This window comes from Electrona antarctica (genome assembly GCF_951216825.1).
Source record: "Electrona antarctica genome assembly, contig: scaffold_210, whole genome shotgun sequence".
Classification (NCBI taxonomy): domain Eukaryota; kingdom Metazoa; phylum Chordata; class Actinopteri; order Myctophiformes; family Myctophidae; genus Electrona; species Electrona antarctica.
Window position 1 is genome coordinate 113243 of NW_027637633.1, and position 21758 is coordinate 135000.

A 21758-nucleotide genomic window follows, 5' to 3' on the forward strand; every position below is an offset into this window, starting at 1 on the left:
GTGGCGTGTGCGTGTCAGGTTTCATGTCTACATCAGAGAGGTATAGCATGGCAGGCCTGGTGTTTCTGGGTCTGTATAATACATACATACATCAGAGAGGTATAGCATGGCAAGCCTGATGTTTCTGGGTCTGTATAATACATACATCAGAGAGGTATAGCATGGCAAGCCTGATGTTTCTGGGTCTGTATAATACATATTTATCTATACAATTGTAAATTTTCACATGATTTTAACCTCATCCCAAATGTCTCATATATACAGCATTTATTTTTTATTTATTTTTGTTTCATGGGAACCATTTTAAAAATAGACTCTCATTTGAACATATTTACATATTCAGTTCTTATAGACAATAGAAACACTCGCATCACTTCTGGAGCTCATCCACCTTTTTTGATTGATTGATTTATTTATTCAGATAAATTACAAGACAATACACAAATTTGCATAGAGTAATTTTAATATACCAGGATATCGCAATTAAGTCACGTGACCTATATCCATTGCAGTCACCGTGCGTGTGGGCATGCATGTGTGTGGAATGCGTGTGTGTGTGTTGTGTCTGTGTGTGTGTGTGTGCGTGTGCATGTGTCTGCGTGTGTGTGTGCGTGTGTCTGTGTGTGTGTGCGTGTGTGCGTGTGTGTGCGTGTGTCTGTGTGTGTGTGTGTGTCTGTGTGTGTGTGTGTGTGTTGTTTGTTTCCTCATGGCTCCTCTCCTCTCCTCTCTTAGGGCACCGTGGGGTGGGTTTTGGGTTTTTTGGGGGGTTTAGAGAGAGACCGCTGTCCCCCTGCATGGCTCTGGTCCGGAGGTGTTCTCAGGTGGCCGCAGGGGCTCCGCCGGCCCCCTCCTCCACCTGGTTCTTGGAGAACAGGGCCTTGAACTTGCCCATGGCCTCGCCCAGCGTCTCCTTCACGCCCTTCTCCAGCAGCCAGCCCTCGCTCTCGCTCTCCGGGTTGTCGGGGTCCGTCAGCGTCTCCAGAGAGGTGGTCAGGTACTTCAGGCCGGCCATGTCCACAGACTGCGTTTGCACGCACGCACAAGCACACGCGCACACATGCACGCACACCACACGCACACACACAAACACAAAAAAAAACACAGCACAATGACTATTAGTGAGACTACAAGTATAGTGGAAGCGATAGTGTGTGCATGTGTTCGGTCCGACGAACAGTCGGACAGGCATTAGTTCGACACCTAACCTCGCCTCACCAGGCTTTATTACTATTAGCAGTAGCTTAAGTAGTAGCTATAGGCTATTAGCAGTAGCAGGATATTAGGATCACGGGATAGAGAGTGTCCACTGATCTGGGATCTGATCCTTGCACTCCTCACTTAACTTAATTACTACTGATGGATTGTGATGTCATTGATCTGGTCCCTGTGCTCCTTAGAGGCCAATCCACGCCACACCAAGTTCTACTTTACCTACTTGGTACAACTGGTCAGTGCAGAGCGCTGTGGCTAGGTGGGTCTACAACTGGTCAGTGCAGAGCGCTGCGGCTAGGTGTCTACAACTGGTCAGTGCAGAGTGCTGCGGCTAGGTGTCTACAACTGGTCAGTGCAGAGCGCTGCAGCTAGGTGGGTCTACAACTGGTCAGTGCAGAGCGCTGCGGCTAGGTGGGACTAGTTGCATTATAGTGTAGCTCTGAACACACCGATGCAGGTCATTATAGTGTAGCTCTGAACACACCGATGCAGGTCATTATAGTGTAGCTCTGAACACACCGATGCAGGTCACTGGTCTCTGAACACACCGATGCAGGTCACTGGTCTTACCACGAACGGACAAACAAAATGAGTGGACCTTAATATTACCAGAAACACACAGAGCGAGATGACCATAACAGGTCTGTAACTCCGAGAGTGTACAAATGGAACCAAGTGGACCCTTACAGGTCTATTTGGTTCTGTTTGCATTCTCTCAGACCCCTTTTCCACCGGTTGGTTCCCAATGGGAACCGGTTCAGTTATATTTGGTTAGTCTTAGTCCATGAGCCAGAGCTCCAACATTGGAACGTTAATAATTCTGAATTGAGTGGGATAGGAATATATAGGAAAATATGTAAAACAATTGAAAATATGAAAAAGCTGCTACTGTGGAAGGGTTATCATGTATTAATTTTACTTATATTGATCCTATAAACAATGTAATATGTATGGTTTTGCCCACTCAATTCATAATTTACGTTACAATTGTGGAGCTCTGGCTCATGGACTAAGAACCAAAAAGAACTGAACCGGTTCGGCTCCCACTGGGAACCAACCCGTGGAAAAGGGGTCTCATAGAGAGGGTGACGTGGTGCGGTTCTCTCCTCGGCCACCAGGGGGTGCTGGTGGAGAACCACTAGTACTAGTTGACTCCTAACGGTGTTGTTTTCGTCGACTGAAACGAAGACAAAAATAAAATCATCGATTTCCTTTTTGGAAACTAAATAAAACAAAGCTATGATGACTAAAGCTAAGACTAAATGTATTGACAATTTCGTCAACAAATAAAAAGTAGACTAAAATGTCAGGGAGGGACTAGTGGACAAGAGATCCAGTATGAGTCATTTTAAACTTGGTTGCCTGCTGAAAATAGCAGATCTACAAACTTGTAGATCTGCTATTTTCAGCAAGTGAAAAAGAAACAGTCCTTACGACTGCATCAAGGCCCACCAAAATACATCTATTCTGAAGAAAACCTGGACTGACATTCACTAATTAAACCTGGACTGACATTCACTAATTAAACCTGGACACTGACATTCACTAATTAAACCTGGACACTGACATTCACTAATAGACTTGTGATCTATCAAGTTTTTTTATTTAATTTATTTGTTGTCATTGATTGTGTGTGATTTGGTTGGATATGCAAATTTCTGATGATGATTTTCTTGTAAGTCCACACGTGTGTTTTGATTTGATTTGTAAACAAAGACCGGACATACACCGTCCATCCATTCATTCACATTGACTGATTGATTGATTGACAGGTTGATTGACAGGCTGATGGATTGACAGAGAGAGTGAGCGAGTTCGTGGTGTCGTGCAGGGGTTAATACGATCCTATACCGCGCTGACGTCAGCATCGGGGGTTAAACTCGCTCTGACCCAGATAACCATGGCAACCACATCCTGTCCAGCTTAGCGCCGCTAAGCACGAGCTGACCCCTCCCCTCTGTGACATCATCACACTCGGGTGAAGCGTTGTGTGAGTTAATGAAGATGGTCGCACTTTATAAGAACTAAACCCTGTCTAGATACTTCACTAAGATACCCATGTACCTGTCTAAATACTTCACTAAGATACCCATGTACCTGTCTAAATACTTCACTAAGATACCCATGTACCTGTCTAGATACTTCACTAAGATACCCATGTACCTGTCTAGATACTTCACTAAGATACCCATGTACCTGTCTAGATACTTCACTAAGATACCCATGTACCTGTCTAGATACTTCACTAAGATACCCATGTACCTGTCTAGATACTTCACTAAGATACCCATGTACCTGTCTAGATACTTCACTAAGATACCCATGTACCTGTCTAGATACTTCACTAAGATACCCATGTACCTGTCTAGATACTTCACTAAGATACCCATGTACCTGTCTAAATACTTCACCAAGATACCCATGTACCTGTCTAAATACTTCCTTAATGTTAACGAAGTCCACACCCACAACACCAGAGGGAGTTCAACAAACCATGTGCAACCCAAACAAGGGACTACATTATTTTCGCTCCTATGCCACCAAAATATGGAACGCCCTACCAACAGTCTTTAAGGCATGCGAATCCCTTGACTCCCCCCCCACCCACCCTTTTCCCCCTCACTGTATGTGTTTCTTTTCCCTTTTTTACCTCCTTCATGATGAATTCCTGTTCTGTTCTTTGTCTATATAGAAGTGTCTATTTGTACGTCTCTAAATGTTTTGATGAATTGAACAAGGTGGACCCTCTTGTAAACAAGTGTAATGCTTTATTGGGTCGTCCACTCACAGTTAACAGTCTTTGTATTGAGTTTGTGCTTGAAATGTACTGTAATTCTGCAAACTGTTAATAAATATTTCAATCAATTAATCAAAAAAACTATTACTAATAAAGCATTAGTTAACCATTAGTACATGGTTCATTCATCATGAATTCCTCATGTGTGTCAAGTATTATTCATAAACGTGTCAACTATGCACTATTTAGCATGCATTTTCATTAGTTAACCATTTGCATTAGTTAACCATTAGATAACCATTTGCATTTGATAACCAGTTCATGATTAGTTAAGCAGTAGCAGATACTTAATTATCTGTGAATTCATCAATTTGTAAATCATTGTGGCTGGTTAGTAAACGATGAGGCCGGTTTAGAATTGAAGCAGTTGACGTTCACTCTTATTCCACTCTTATTCCAGAGTGAATTACAACGTGTGAGGTCAAATGAACCTCGGTCAACAAAACAGCCATAAATGCAGTGCTAAAGAAACCAACGTAGTGCTTCAAAGAAACCCTGATGCATGGCAGGAAAACGACACACCTGGAAGCTGACTAAACAGCATACTGTCTAAATAAATATCATTCTTAATACTTGATACGTGGTTTCTGTTGTACATCGCTGCACACACAGTACTATATACACTGCGTGAAAAGAGGAGTTAACAGGCAATTATGGGCACTGCATTTTGCCCGTAAACCTCAAGTTTAGCAGCATATACAGTTAATATACGGTAATATACAGGTGTGATGGTACAATTCGGGAGTTTACCGGAGTTTGTTGGAAAGTTTAACGGGAGTTAAGAGGAACGGCTACAATAGGCTTTTAGAGTTACACCGGGGCTCCACCGAAAGCGTTGCATCTCCGTTGCGTGCGTCAAAAAACACACCGGTTCAATTTGAATGCACGCGTCACGCAACGCAACGCGGGCAGTGGAGCCACCCTTCATTGATTAAAAGGGAACATTCCCTGACGGTGACGGAGACGCGACGCTGACGCGCCCGGTGGAGCCCCAGTGTTAGACTAGTACAATTCGGAAAGGATTCTGGTCACTCAAGACTGAGGCTGTAGGTTTCGGGGTTGGGTTTACGGCTATATGCGTAGTTGTGTTCCAGTGTGGTACACTGGACATTGACGATCTACAAACTTGTAGATCAGCTTTTTTTTAAGACGATGAGATGAGATGAGATGAGATATACTTTATTAATCCCCGAGGGGAAATTGAAGCGTTACAACAGCATAATGTGACACATAGAAAGCTAAAACTACTGGACAGACAGAAGAACACAAAACGGACACAAATGGACATAACCACACAAGACCAGGACCACCAAGGACCACGTCCATCTGAAGCGGAACCGCCAGAACAGAAGAGAGATCGTCGTTCAAAATCTACAAACGCAACGAGCTGGCCCTGAATGACTCTTACGGGTCTGTGACTCTGAGAGTGTAACACATGGAACCAAATGGACCCTTACGGGTCTGTGACTCTGAGAGTGTAACACATGGAACCAAATGGACCCTTACGGGTCTGTGACTCTGAGAGTGTAACACATGGAACCAAATGGACCCTTACGGGTCTGTGACTCTGAGTGTAACACATGGAACCAAATGGACCCTTACGGGTCTGTGACTCTGAGAGTGTAACACATGGAACCAAATGGACCCTTACGAGTCTGTAACTCTGAGAGTGTAACACATGTAACCAAATGGACCCTTACGGGTCTGTGACTCTGAGAGTGTAACACATGGAACCAAATGGATCCTTACGGGCCTGTGACTCTGAGAGTGTAACACGTGGAACCAAATGGATCCTTACGGGCCTGTGACTCTGAGAGTGTAACACGTGGAACCAAATGGACCCTTACGGGTCTGTAACTCTGAGAGTGTAACACATGGAACCAAATGGACCCTTAAAGCTCTGTAACTTTGAGAGTACATAATATGAAAGCAAATGGACCAGTGGGTTAATTTGTACATTTGCTGGTGTTTGAAAATAAAATAAAATAAAAAAGTTTGAGAAACCAGTATAGTAGTGGCCTTCTAGCAGTGGTGGGCCGTCAGGGCCAGCAAGGCCTTCTCTGCTGGCCCTGCACTTGCCTGATGCAGAAATTTATATTTTATAATAAGTTTTTCTTTTTAACAAATATTGTATTTATTTCTCACTCTGACAGGCTGGATGCTCTGCTTCCATTCTGTGCAGGTACAACAGACCTTGTTTTTTTTTAACCAATGAGATTATTTCCTTGTGTTGTCTCCGGGTAAAATTATCTACCGTGAGGCCTTCAGAAACTCCACTGAATCCCCTTGCTGTTGAAATGAATGGGAGCAATATAGAGATTGACAGGTTCCTTAGCCAATCAGATTTCGAGTTTGCCCTGCTGGGCGTTGACTTTCCAGTGCCAGGGTACTCTAGCTGGCCTTTGGTGACGTTAATGTCTTGCTTGGATCCCACCACTGGGGGAAAATACTGTCCAATGAGAAAAGAGAACTGGGTGTTTGAAACCTTCTGCGCGAGTTCCCATCTGTGGGTTGATTGAGCTCGCTAAATTAACAGATTTAACTCACAAACAAAAACAAAAACTAGTCCAGCCAACAAGGAAAATGGCTGGACTAGGAGAACAAACTGTGGTGGTGGATTTACAGTCAAAGCCCTTTTCGAGAAGGAAAAGAAAAGCTTCCCATTGTACCGAAGGGTGGGCATGATATGATCAGCCATGGTAAGGATATTTATATTACATGCGATGCGGTGCAGCTTATTGATCATTGATCGTTTTATGGCCGGGTCCGGGTTGAAGAGAAAAACAAATGATACGTTAGTACCGGGGCCGGCTGCGCTGGCTGTAAAACAATAGCTCTAATGAAGGCAGTAGAGCTATGGACGTATAAAATGTTACGTATAAAATGTTACGTATAAAACAATCTAGAACTTACCAGGGACAAGGACAGGTCTCGCCACGGACACAGTATTTTGTCCGTTTATGCGAACCACATACCAAGGACCCCCAGTTTGACATGCATTCGTCTACGGACCCCCCATTTAATGGTTTGTTGTCATGATTTGTCACGACTCGAGTTGGCTTTGTCCGCGGCGTAAACGTCTTTAAATAAATACTTTCTGAAATGTCTATGAGGAAAATGAACGGAGAATAATTTCCTGGTCCAGGGTAGGAGGCGGGACTGCGACGCTCTATACAGACAGACAGACAGACAGACAGACAGACAGACAGACAGACAGACAGACAGACAGACAGACAGACAGACCCACCTCCAGTATGATGGTGAGGAGGACCAGCGCTCCGATGGAGTTCATCATGCCTCCGTAGTAGGACACCAGGGCCTCGCGGCAGCCTCGCTTCCAGATGTTGAGCTCCTCGATGCGGTGGTCGTAGTCGTAGTGGGCCGTGTTGTTGGTCAGGTGGTGCTGGATGCAGGGTCTGGGGGAGCCCGGGTTGCAGCAGCTGTAGGGCACGCTGTCCATCAGGAACTTACCCTCCACGTTGCTCTGGAGGCGACTGGGGGGGGAAACCATTTACAATTTAGGCATTTAGCAGACACTCTTAACCCATGTAGGCCTGACGTCGAAATTGAATCTATGAGCTTGTAGATCTGCTATTTTTCAATAGCTAAAGTATAACATAATGCTTAGTTAAAACACCAAAAGGGGTTCCCGCCCAAATTGGGTTAATCCAGAGCGATTTACATTAAGCAAGAACAAAAAAGCATGGGAATACATCACGATTCGACCGTTATCACCCCATTTAATGGTGCCAAGATGTCCATACTGGCATACTCACCATAGCCTGGTCAAGGTTTCCGCCTGGTGGACATGTCATTTCCAACTATTGTCAGTGCATGGAAACTAGGGGCTACTAATATATACTATTCTCTGCCTATCGGGACGTAACTCGGACGGCGCTGAGTCCGGTCTGGTGGCCATCGCAACGCTCGGCACGGCGCCTCACGTAGCTCATGGCCACCAGACACGGCGCGCCTCCGTCAGGACATCAGTGATAATGACAATCGCTACAATCGCTGATAATGACATACTGAAACAGTGAAGATGCCAGTATGGACATTTTGGCACCATTCAAAGGTGCTGATAACGGATGATTTCGCCGATTCAATAGAGATACGGGTCGAATGGGGTGCATAAAAAACATTTATCTTGAAACATGCGTGAGCTAAGAACGTAACAGTGGAATATCTATATAATGAAACTATACATATAAACTATACATATAAACAATACTATGCTATACATATGTACTATGACGTGCCATGACTACATGTTTTAGAGGAGTGGGCCCCGATCTGTCGACATTTCAAGGACCCCCTGCACCCTCCTCACTTAAAGCAATAATATGTCAAATTTGTAATGGCTTTGTTTTTTATTTATTTTTTGATATTCAGCAATGAGTAAAACGCTCCCAAAATAAATGTAGTCTCTGTGACACATCTAGGGGCCACAATCTGCATTCAAAGATGTTCCTAGAAGCTTTGTCATTGGTCGGAGAAAAAAAACCTGGTCGAAATGACTAACCAATCAGAGAGGTAGACAGGCAAGTCGACCAATGACAAAGCTTCTAGGAAAATCTTTGAATGCAGATTGTGGCCCCTAGATGTGTCACAGAGACTATTTTTTGTGGCCATTGCTGGCTGTCTGAATACCAATACAAATAAAAAGGTCATTCAAATGTTGACATATTATTGCTTATAGCAGCTTTAACTCTGACAGTGTACGGGTGTTGGGTCCATTTTGTACAAAAGTTACAATGTAGTCATTTATCAGACGCTCTTACTCCAGTGACTTACAGTGAGCAAGAACAACACATGGTGATACATCACATACATAAAAACAGAACAACAAGAACAACACATGGTGATACATCACATACATAGAAATAGAACAACACATGGTGATACATCACATACATAGAAACAGAACAACAAGAACAACACATGGTGATACATCACATACATAGAAATAGAACAACAAGAACATTACATGGTGATACATCACATACATAGAAACAGAACAACAAGAACAACACATGGTGATACATCACATACATAAAAACAGAACAACAAGAACAACACATGGTGATACATCACATACATAGAAATAGAACAACAAGAACATTACATGGTGATACATCACATACATAGAAACAGAACAACAAGAACATTACATGGTGATACATCACATACATAGAAACAGAACAACAAGATCAACACATGGTGATACATCACATACATAGAAACAGAACAACAAAAACATTACATGGTGATACATCACAAACATAGAAATAGAACAACAAGAACATTACATGGTGATACATCACATACATAGAAACAGAACAACAAGAACAACACATGGTGATACATCACAAACATAGAAATAGAACAACAAGAACAACACATGGTGATACATCACATACATAGAAACAGAACAACAAGAACAACACATGGTGATACATCACATGCATAGAAACAGAACAACAAGAACAACACATGGTGATACATCACATACATAGAAACAGAACAACAAGAACATTACATGGTGATACATCACATACATAGAAACAGAACAACAAGAACATTACATGGTGATACATCACATACATAGAAACAGAACAACAAGAACATTACATGGTGATACATCACATACATAGAATCAGTCATCTAGGATCATAAGGAGGCTAAGAACCTAACATCTGTGTAACAGCAGAATATCTGTCCAATGAAACCCAAACTTGTCAGCCAGCGACACCAAAATAATGCTGCCATTGACTCACGACCCCAACCTGAGCCCAGAGGTGATTTTCACTGAGCAAAAAGCATGGAATATAGATGTGTATTTAGTTTACACACTTCCATAATTACAGGAAACTCCTGTTAAACTTTCCAACAAACTCCCGAATTGTACCATCACACCTGTATATTACCGTATATATTAACTAGTGCCCCTAATTGCCCGTTAACTCCTCTTTTCACACAGTGATTGTGCACATAAACATGCACGTTTGGTGCACATTTGTCCATACATGTAATGAATTAATCCTAGGGATATAGAGGTTTTGTAACAAATTCTTGTTACAAACAATGTAACAATAGGTAACAATGTAGTTGTAATCATTATTACATTGTATTTCACTCATTCCGTTGAATTCTATTCAGGTGTGTAAAATATTTTTGATGACCCCAAAATAATTTTGCGACCCCACCGCCAAAACCATACCCATGGCAAAACCATACCTATATTAAATTGTTATCACCAAGAAACTTCCCCAATTGAGTACTTACACGAAGACAATGGTTTATTGTATTACACATTTTACATGTCTAAATATGCAAATGAGGCATTATGCACACACGCGGCGCACGCACGCACGCACGCACGCACGCACGCACGCACGCACGCACACATGCGGCGCACGCACGCACGCACGCACACATGCACACACGCACGCACGCACACACACACACACACACTCACACACTGGCCTTTACAGCTCAAATACTACCGAGCATGTACAATTTGTTTCTCGCACAGCGAGTCAGAGGTGTGGTTTGTGATCTATGGATAACACTGTGTGTGTGTGTGTGTGTGTGTGTGTGTGTGTGTGTGTGTGTGTGTGTGTGTGTGTGTGTGTGTGTGTGTGTGTGTGTGTGTGTGTGTGTGTGTGTGTGTGTGTGTGTGTGGTTCAACACCATCACAACCTCTGTGGACACTGTGTGCTTCAACACCATCACAACCTCTGTGTGGTTCAACACCATCACAACCTCTGTGGACACTGTGTGGTTCAACACCATCACAACCTCTGTGTGGTTCAACACCATCACAACCTCTGTGGACACTGTGTGGTTCAACACCATCACAACCTCTGTGGACACTGTGTGCTTCAACACCATCACAACCTCTGTGGACACTGTGTGCTTCAACACCTCACAACCTCTGTGGACACTGTGTGCTTCAACACCATCACAACCTCTGTGGACACTGTGTGCTTCAACACCATCACAACCTCTGTGGACACTGTGTGCTTCAACACCATCACAACCTCTGTGGACACTGTGTGCTTCAACACCATCACAACCTCTGTGGACACTGTGTGCTTCAACACCTCACAACCTCTGTGGACTCCGTATGCTTCAACACCATCACAACCTCTGTGGACACTGTGTGCTTCAACACCTCACAACCTCTGTGGACTCCGTATGCTTCAACACCATCACAAGCCTGCATACAATGCAGGAGTGGACTGGGACAATGCAGGAGTGGACTGGGACAATGCAGGAGTGGACCGGGACAATGCAGGAGTGGACTGGGACAATGCAGGAGTGGACTGGGACAATGCAGGAGTGGACTGGGACAATGCAGGAGTGGACTGGGACAATGCAGGAGTGGACTGGGACAATGCAGGAGTGGACTGGGACATGGTTTCCTCTGGTGGTCCAGCCTGGGACATTATACCCCAGACTGGTTGTTGGAGGGGGTTAGGGTTAGGGTTAGACTGGTTGTTGGAGGGGGTTAGGGTTAGACTGGTTGTTGGAGGGGGTTAGGGTTAGGGTTAGACTGGTTGTTGGAGGGGGTTAGGGTTAGGGTTAGACTGGTTGTTGGAGGGGGTTAGGGTTAGGGTTAGACTGGTTGTTGGAGGGGGTTAGGGTTAGGGTTAGACTGGTTGTTGGAGGGGGTTAGGGTTAGGGTTAGACTGGTTGTTGGAGGGGGTTGGGGTTAGGGTTAGACTGGTTGTTGGAGGGGGTTAGGGTTAGGGTTAGACTGGTTGTTGGAGGGGGTTAGGGTTAGGGTTAGACTGGTTGTTGGAGGGGGTTGGGGTTAGGGTTAGACTGGTTGTTGGAGGGGGTTAGGGTTAGGGTTAGACTGGTTGTTGGAGGGGGTTAGGGTTAGGGTTAGACTGGTTGTTGGAGGGGGTTAGGGTTAGGGTTAGACTGGTTGTTGGAGGGGGTTAGGGTTAGGGTTAGACTGGTTGTTGGAGGGGGTTAGGGTTAGACTGGTTGTTGGAGGGGGTTAGGGTTAGGGTTAGACTGGTTGTTGGAGGGGGTTAGGGTTAGACTGGTTGTTGGAGGGGGTTAGGGTTAGGGTTAGACTGGTTGTTGGAGGGGGTTAGGGTTAGGGTTAGACTGGTTGTTGGAGGGGGTTAGGGTTAGGGTTAGACTGGTTGTTGGAGGGGGTTGGAGGGGGACTGGTTGTTGGAGGGGGTTAGGGTAGGGTTAGACTGGTTGTTGGAGGGGGTTGGAGGGGGACTGGTTGTTGGAGGGGGTTAGGGTTAGGGTTAGACTGGTTGTTGGAGGGGGACTGGTTGTTGGAGGGGGTTTCGACCTTAGGATGCCTGCACTACTTGTGCCCATGGTGGTTGACATGACGTTCTTTATTCTCTGTGTGGACATACATATGTTGTTAAAGTGTGTGTGTGTGTGTGTGTGCGTGTGTGTGTGTGTCCATGTGCGTGTGCGTGTGTGTGTGAGAGAGAGAGAGAGAGTGAGCTATATCTCTTAAGTGTATTATCATCTATACATGAAAATACACAGATCCTCTTAAAGGGGCGTGGCTTGCTGTGTTGTCACTCATGCTGTCAGCTCGGATCGTTACTATTAACCACTTAAAGCCCACAAACGTCACGGATCACTGGGGGGGGGGGTCGTCCCGGATCACGGGGGGGGGGGGGGGTGTCGTCACGGATCACTGGGGGGGGGGGGGGGGGGGGTCGTCCCGGATCACTGGGGGGGGGGTCGTCCCGGATCACCGGGGGGGGGGGTCACTGGGAGGGGGGGGATCACTGGGGGGGGGGGGGGGGGGGTCACTGGGAGGGGGGGATCACTGGGGGGGTGGGGGGGGGCACTGGGAGCCCAAAACGTTGAGAACCCCTGCAATACTGTAGTACTGTATGCACACGTATGACATCATCATCATAGCCGGACGGTATGCGGGGATGCCTACTGAGTCATCTGTCCTCGCTGCACAGCTCACTTCACACAAGTGTGATTTTTGAGGGGCGCTAGTCCCTCCTATATACGTACAGCTTTTGTCCCCACATGTCTCAAATGTCCGCCAAATATGACGTACATTTATGGCAACACAAACATTAAATGCCGTTTGACGATGAAGGGAAAAGTTACGTCATTATGTAGACGAGCAGATCGGCTAAACAATCACATACATTCAGTTGATACAGTCCCTCACTTCATTCAGTTGATACAGTCCCTCACTTCATTCAGTTGATACAGTCCCTCACTTCATTCAGTTGATACAGTCCCTCACTTCATTCAGTTGATACAGTCCCTCACTTCATTCAGTTGATACAGTCCCTCACTTCATTCAGTTGATACAGTCCCTCACTTCATTCAGTTGATACAGTCCCTCACTTCATTCAGTTGATACAGTCCCTCACTTCATTCAGTTGATACAGTCCCTCACTTCATTCAGTTGATACAGTCCCTCACTTCATTCAGTTGATACAGTCCCTCACTTCATTCAGTTGATACAGTCCCTCACTTCATTCAGTTGATACAGTCCCTCACTTCATTCAGTTGATACAGTCCCTCACTTCATTCAGTTGATACAGTCCCTCACTTCATTCAGTTGATACAGTCCCTCACTTCATTCAGTTGATACAGTCCCTCACTTCATTCAGTTGATACAGTCCCTCACTACATTCAGTTGATACAGTCCCTCACTTCATTCAGTTGATACAGTCCCTCACTTCATTCAGTTGATACAGTCCCTCACTTCATTCAGTTGATACAGTCCCTCACTTCATTCAGTTGATACAGTCCCTCACTTCATTCAGTTGATACAGTCCCTCACTTCATTCAGTTGATACAGTCCCTCACTTCATTCAGTTGATACAGTCCCTCACTTCATTCAGTTGATACAGTCCCTCACTTCATTCAGTTGATACAGTCCCTCACTTCATTCAGTTGATACAGTCCCTCACTTCATTCAGTTGATACAGTCCCTCACTTCATTCAGTTGATACAGTCCCTCACTTCATTCAGTTGATACAGTCCCTCACTTCATTCAGTTGATACAGTCCCTCACTTCATTCAGTTGATACAGTCCCTCACTTCATTCAGTTGATACAGTCCCTCACTTCATTCAGTTGATACAGTCCCTCACTTCATTCAGTTGATACAGTCCCTCACTTCATTCAGTTGATACAGTCCCTCACTTCATTCAGTTGATACAGTCCCTCACTTCATTCAGTTGATACAGTCCCTCACTTCATTCAGTTGATACAGTCCCTCACTTCATTCAGTTGATACAGTCCCTCACTTCATTCAGTTGATACAGTCCCTCACTTCATTCAGTTGATACAGTCCCTCACTTCATTCAGTTGATACAGTCCCTCACTTCATTCAGTTGATACAGTCCCTCACTTCATTCAGTTGATACAGTCCCTCACTTCATTCAGTTGATACAGTCCCTCACTTCATTCAGTTGATACAGTCCCTCACTTCATTCAGTTGATATAGTCCCTCACTTCACACGTGCTGCTGATATATTAAAGTCTAACTCATGTTGATTAGGTGATGTAATGGTGATGTAAAACAAACGGTGCAAACACAAACATTAAACGCCATTAACAATAAAGAGACAATATGACGCAAATGACACATTAAGACGTACATTTTCCCTTCATTGTCAATGTGTTTACAAAACAAACATAGAACTAAAGACAAACATTAAACCTGTATATAGGAGGGGCTAGCACCCCTCAAAAACATACATAGGCTACTGTATGTTCATGATCAGAACAGTGTTTCAGCATAAGGAGTACAGTATGACTGTGTGTCAGCATAAGGAGTACAGTATGACTGTGTGTCTGAGCATAGGGAGTACAGTATGACTGTGTGTCTGAGCATAAGGAGTACAGTATGACTGTGTGTCAGCATAAGGAGTACAGTATGACTGTGTGTCTGAGCATAAGGAGTACAGTATGACTGTGTGTCAGCATAAGGAGTACAGTATGACTGTGTGTCAGCATAAGGAGTACAGTATGACTGTGTCTGATCATAAGGAGTACAGTATGACTGTGTGTCTGAGCATAGGGAGTACAGTATGACTGTGTGTCAGCATAAGGAGTACAGTATGACTGTGTGTCAGCATAAGGAGTACAGTATGACTGTGTGTCTGAGCATAGGGAGTACAGTATGACTGTGTGTCTGAGCATAAGGAGTACAGTATGACTGTGTGTCAGCATAAGGAGTACAGTATGACTGTGTGTCTGAGCATAAGGAGTACAGTATGACTGTGTGTCTCATCATAAGGAGTACAGTATGACTGTGTGTCAGCATAAGGAGTACAGTATGACTGTGTGTCTGAGCATAAGGAGTACAGTATGACTGTGTGTCTGAGCATAAGGAGTACAGTATGACTGTGTGTCAGCATAAGGAGTACAGTATGACTGTGTGTTTCAGCATAAGGAGTACAGTATGACTGTGTGTCTGAGCATAAGGAGTACAGTATGACTGTGTGTCTGAGCATAAGGAGTACAGTATGACTGTGTGTCTGAGCATAAGGAGTACAGTATGACTGTGTGTCTGAGCATAGGGAGTACAGTATGACTGTGTGTCTGAGCATAAGGAGTACAGTATGACTGTGTGTCAGCATAAGGAGTACAGTATGACTGTGTGTCTGAGCATAGGGAGTACAGTATGACTGTGTGTCTGAGCATAAGGAGTACAGTATGACTGTGTGTCAGCATAAGGAGTACAGTATGACTGTGTGTCTGAGCATAAGGAGTACAGTATGACTGTGTCAGCATAAGGAGTACAGTATGACTGTGTGTTTCAGCATAAGGAGTACAGTATGACTGTGTGTCAGCATAAGGAGTACAGTATGACTGTGTGTCAGCATAAGGAGTACAGTATGACTGTGTGTCTGAGCATAAGGAGTACAGTATGACTGTGTGTCTGAGCATAAGGAGTACAGTATGACTGTGTGTCAGCATAAGGAGTACAGTATGACTGTGTGTCAGCATAAGGAGTACAGTATGACTGTGTGTCTGAGCATAAGGAGTACAGTATGACTGTGTGTCTGAGCATAAGGAGTACAGTATGACTGTGTGTCAGCATAAGGAGTACAGTATGACTGTGTGTCAGCATAAGGAGTACAGTATGACTGTGTGTCTGAGCATAAGGAGTACAGTATGACTGTGTGTCAGCATAAGGAGTACAGTATGACTGTGTGTCAGCATAAGGAGTACAGTATGACTGTGTGTCTCAGCATAAGGAGTACAGTATGACTGTGTGTCTGAGCATAAGGAGTACAGTATGACTGTGTGTTTCATCATAAGGAGTACAGTATGACTGTGTGTCTGAGCATAAGGAGTACAGTATGACTGTGTGTTTCATCATAAGGAGTACAGTATGACTGTGTGTTTCAGCATAAGGAGTACAGTATGACTGTGTGTCTGAGCATAAGGAGTACAGTATGACTGTGTCAGCATAAGGAGTACAGTATGACTGTGTGTTTCAGCATAAGGAGTACAGTATGACTGTGTGTCAGCATAAGGAGTACAGTATGACTGTGTGTCAGCATAAGGAGTACAGTATGACTGTGTGTCTGAGCATAAGGAGTACAGTATGACTGTGTGTCTGAGCATAAGGAGTACAGTATGACTGTGTGTCTGAGCATAAGGAGTACAGTATGACTGTGTGTCTGAGCATAAGGAGTACAGTATGACTGTGTGTCAGCATAAGGAGTACAGTATGACTGTGTGTCAGCATAAGGAGTACAGTATGACTGTGTGTCTGAGCATAAGGAGTACAGTATGACTGTGTGTCTGAGCATAAGGAGTACAGTATGACTGTGTGTCTGAGCATAAGGAGTACAGTATGACTGTGTGTCTGATCATAAGGAGTACAGTATGACTGTGTGTCAGCATAAGGAGTACAGTATGACTGTGTGTCAGCATAAGGAGTACAGTATGACTGTGTGTCTGAGCATAAGGAGTACAGTATGACTGTGTGTCTGATCATAAGGAGTACAGTATGACTGTGTGTCAGCATAAGGAGTACAGTATGACTGTGTGTCTGAGCATAAGGAGTACAGTATGACTGTGTGTCAGCATAAGGAGTACAGTATGACTGTGTGTCAGCATAAGGAGTACAGTATGACTGTGTGTCTCAGCATAAGGAGTACAGTATGACTGTGTGTCTGAGCATAAGGAGTACAGTATGACTGTGTGTTTCATCATAAGGAGTACAGTATGACTGTGTGTCTGAGCATAAGGAGTACAGTATGACTGTGTGTTTCATCATAAGGAGTACAGTATGACTGTGTGTTTCAGCATAAGGAGTACAGTATGACTGTGTGTTTCAGCATAAGGAGTACAGTATGACTGTGTGTTTCATCATAAGGAGTACAGTATGACTGTGTGTTTCAGCATAAGGAGTACAGTATGACTGTGTGTTTCAGCATAAGGAGTACAGTATGACTGTGTGTTTCAGCATAAGGAGTACAGTATGACTGTGTGTCTCAGCATAAGGAGTACAGTATGACTGTGTGTCTGAGCATAAGGAGTACAGTATGACTGTGTGTTTCATCATAAGGAGTACAGTATGACTGTGTGTCTGAGCATAAGGAGTACAGTATGACTGTGTGTCTGAGCATAAGGAGTACAGTATGACTGTGTGTCTGAGCATAAGGAGTACAGTATGACTGTGTGTCTGAGCATAAGGAGTACAGTATGACTGTGTGTCTGAGCATAAGGAGTACAGTATGACTGTGTGTCAGCATAAGGAGTACAGTATGACTGTGTGTCTGAGCATAAGGAGTACAGTATGACTGTGTGTCTGAGCATAAGGAGTACAGTATGACTGTGTGTCTGAGCATAAGGAGTACAGTATGACTGTGTGTTTCATCATAAGGAGTACAGTATGACTGTGTGTTTCAGCATAAGGAGTACAGTATGACTGTGTGTCTGAGCATAAGGAGTACAGTATGACTGTGTGTTTCATCATAAGGAGTACAGTATGACTGTGTGTCTGATCATAAGGAGTACAGTATGACTGTGTTTCAGCATAAGGAGTACAGTATGACTGTGTGTTTCATCATAAGGAGTACAGTATGACTGTGTGTTTCAGCATAAGGAGTACAGTATGACTGTGTGTCAGCATAAGGAGTACAGTATGACTGTGTGTCAGCATAAGGAGTACAGTATGACTGTGTGTTTCAGCATAAGGAGTACAGTATGACTGTGTGTCAGCATAAGGAGTACAGTATGACTGTGTGTCTGAGCATAAGGAGTACAGTATGACTGTGTGTCTGAGCATAAGGAGTACAGTATGACTGTGTGTCTGAGCATAAGGAGTACAGTATGACTGTGTGTCTGAGCATAAGGAGTACAGTATGACTGTGTGTCTGAGCATAAGGAGTACAGTATGACTGTGTGTCTGAGCATAAGGAGTACAGTATGACTGTGTGTCTGATCATAAGGAGTACAGTATGACTGTGTGTCTGAGCATAAGGAGTACAGTATGACTGTGTGTCTGATCATAAGGAGTACAGTATGACTGTGTGTCTGAGCATAAGGAGTACAGTATGACTGTGTGTCTGAGCATAAGGAGTACAGTATGACTGTGTGTCTGATCATAAGGAGTACAGTATGACTGTGTGTCTCAGCATAAGGAGTACAGTATGACTGTGTGTCTGATCATAAGGAGTACAGTATGACTGTGTGTCATCATAAGGAGTACAGTATGACTGTGTGTCAGCATAAGGAGTACAGTATGACTGTGTGTCTGATCATAAGGAGTACAGTATGACTGTGTGTCATCATAAGGAGTACAGTATGACTGTGTGTCTCAGCATAAGGAGTACAGTATGACTGTGTGTCTGAGCATAAGGAGTACAGTATGACTGTGTGTCTCATCATAAGGAGTACAGTATGACTGTGTGTCTGAGCATAAGGAGTACAGTATGACTGTGTGTCTGAGCATAAGGAGTACAGTATGACTGTGTGTCTGAGCATAAGGAGTACAGTATGACTGTGTGTCTGAGCATAAGGAGTACAGTATGACTGTGTTTCAGCATAAGGAGTACAGTATGACTGTGTGTGTCAGCATAAGGAGTACAGTATGACTGTGTGTCTGAGCATAAGGAGTACAGTATGACTGTGTGTCTGAGCATAGGGAGTACAGTATGACTGTGTGTTTCAGCATAAGGAGTACAGTATGACTGTGTGTTTCAGCATAAGGAGTACAGTATGACTGTGTGTCTGAGCATAAGGAGTACAGTATGACTGTGTGTCTGATCATAAGGAGTACAGTATGACTGTGTGTTTCAGCATAAGGAGTACAGTATGACTGTGTGTTTCAGCATAAGGAGTACAGTATGACTGTGTGTTTCAGCATAAGGAGTACAGTATGACTGTGTGTCTGAGCATAAGGAGTACAGTATGACTGTGTGTCTGATCATAAGGAGTACAGTATGACTGTGTGTTTCAGCATAAGGAGTACAGTATGACTGTGTGTTTCAGCATAAGGAGTACAGTATGACTGTGTGTCTGAGCATAAGGAGTACAGTATGACTGTGTGTCTGAGCATAAGGAGTACAGTATGACTGTGTGTCTGAGCATAGGGAGTACAGTATGACTGTGTGTCAGCATAAGGAGTACAGTATGACTGTGTGTCTGATCATAAGGAGTACAGTATGACTGTGTGTTTCAGCATAAGGAGTACAGTATGACTGTGTGTCTGAGCATAGGGAGTACAGTATGACTGTGTGTCAGCATAAGGAGTACAGTATGACTGTGTGTCTGATCATAAGGAGTACAGTATGACTGTGTGTCTGAGCATAGGGAGTACAGTATGACTGTGTGTCAGCATAAGGAGTACAGTATGACTGTGTGTTTCAGCATAAGGAGTACAGTATGACTGTGTGTCAGCATAAGGAGTACAGTATGACTGTGTGTCTGAGCATAAGGAGTACAGTATGACTGTGTGTCTGAGCATAGGGAGTACAGTATGACTGTGTGTTTCAGCATAAGGAGTACAGTATGACTGTGTGTCTGATCATAAGGAGTACAGTATGACTGTGTGTCTGAGCATAAGGAGTACAGTATGACTGTGTGTTTCATCATAAGGAGTACAGTATGACTGTGTGTCTGAGCATAAGGAGTACAGTATGACTGTGTGTCTGAGCATAGGGAGTACAGTATGACTGTGTGTTTCAGCATAAGGAGTACAGTATGACTGTGTGTCTGATCATAAGGAGTACAGTATGACTGTGTGTCTGAGCATAAGGAGTACAGTATGACTGTGTGTTTCATCATAAGGAGTACAGTATGACTGTGTGTTTCAGCATAAGGAGTACAGTATGACTGTGTGTTTCATCATAAGGAGTACAGTATGACTGTGTGTCTGATCATAAGGAGTACAGTATGACTGTGTGTCTGATCATAAGGAGTACAGTATGACTGTGTGTCTGAGCATAAGGAGTACAGTATGACTGTGTGTCTCAGCATAAGGAGTACAGTATGACTGTGTGTCTGAGCATAAGGAGTACAGTATGACTGTGTGTCTGATCATAAGGAGTACAGTATGACTGTGTGTCTGAGCATAAGGAGTACAGTATGACTGTGTGTCTCAGCATAAGGAGTACAGTATGACTGTGTGTCTGAGCATAAGGAGTACAGTATGACTGTGTGTCTGAGCATAAGGAGTACAGTATGACTGTGTGTCTGAGCATAGGGAGTACAGTATGACTGTGTGTCTCAGCATAAGGAGTACAGTATGACTGTGTGTCTGAGCATAAGGAGTACAGTATGACTGTGTGTCTGAGCATAAGGAGTACAGTATGACTGTGTGTCTGAGCATAAGGAGTACAGTATGACTGTGTGTCTGAGCATAAGGAGTACAGTATGACTGTGTGTCTGAGCATAAGGAGTACAGTATGACTGTGTGTCTGAGCATAAGGAGTACAGTATGACTGTGTGTCTGAGCATAAGGAGTACAGTATGACTGTGTGTCAGCATAAGGAGTACAGTATGACTGTGTGTCAGCATAAGGAGTACAGTATGACTGTGTGTCTGAGCATAAGGAGTACAGTATGACTGTGTGTCTGAGCATAAGGAGTACAGTATGACTGTGTGTCTGATCATAAGGAGTACAGTATGACTGTGTGTCTGATCATAAGGAGTACAGTATGACTGTGTGTCTGAGCATAAGGAGTACAGTATGACTGTGTGTCTGATCATAAGGAGTACAGTATGACTGTGTGTCTGAGCATAGGGAGTACAGTATGACTGTGTGTCTGAGCATAGGGAGTACGGTATTACTGCCAAAACAGTAACACTATTACATATTAGGCTACGATTAAAAAATCACACCTGTGTGAAGTGAGGGGCGCTCTTATCATCGTATACATCATCATCAAGGTGGATCTTTGTTGGTTGTAAAGTGTCTTGAGACAACTTGTTGTGATTTGACACTTTAATAAAATTGAATTGAATTGAATTGAATCATGAATCTCATACTGGCCAATCAGAATGCCTGCCTGTTGCCACAAATTTACGTCATATTTGGCGGACATTTTGACCTAATTTCTCCTTTCATTGTCGATGGCAAATATTGAGACGTGTACTGGGGACAAAAGCTGTTTATAGGAGGGGATAGCGCCCCTCAAAAACAATCACCACTCATCTTACATCGCATTGTGTGCTCAGCCAATCAAATCATTGCTATGAGGTACACACAGACAGACACAGCTGGGGAAACTAGTACATATTACATATTACTCATG

At 43.9% G+C, this 21758-nt stretch overlaps 1 protein-coding gene across 1 annotated transcript in view; it reads right to left on the minus strand.

Annotated features, from left to right (window-relative positions):
• Window positions 1–611: 611 nt before the first annotated feature.
• Window positions 612–21758, minus strand: part of LOC306918753 (peripherin-2-like) — a gene marked incomplete at its 5' end in the record, with an annotated part of 35719 nt that continues 14572 nt past the window's right edge. The window contains 2 exons of the mRNA XM_079531620.1: window positions 612–1021; window positions 7257–7503. Coding sequence (XP_079387746.1) covers window positions 818–1021; window positions 7257–7503 — 451 coding nt within the window. The 3' untranslated portion in view covers window positions 612–817. The remainder of the gene's footprint in view (window positions 1022–7256; window positions 7504–21758) is intronic.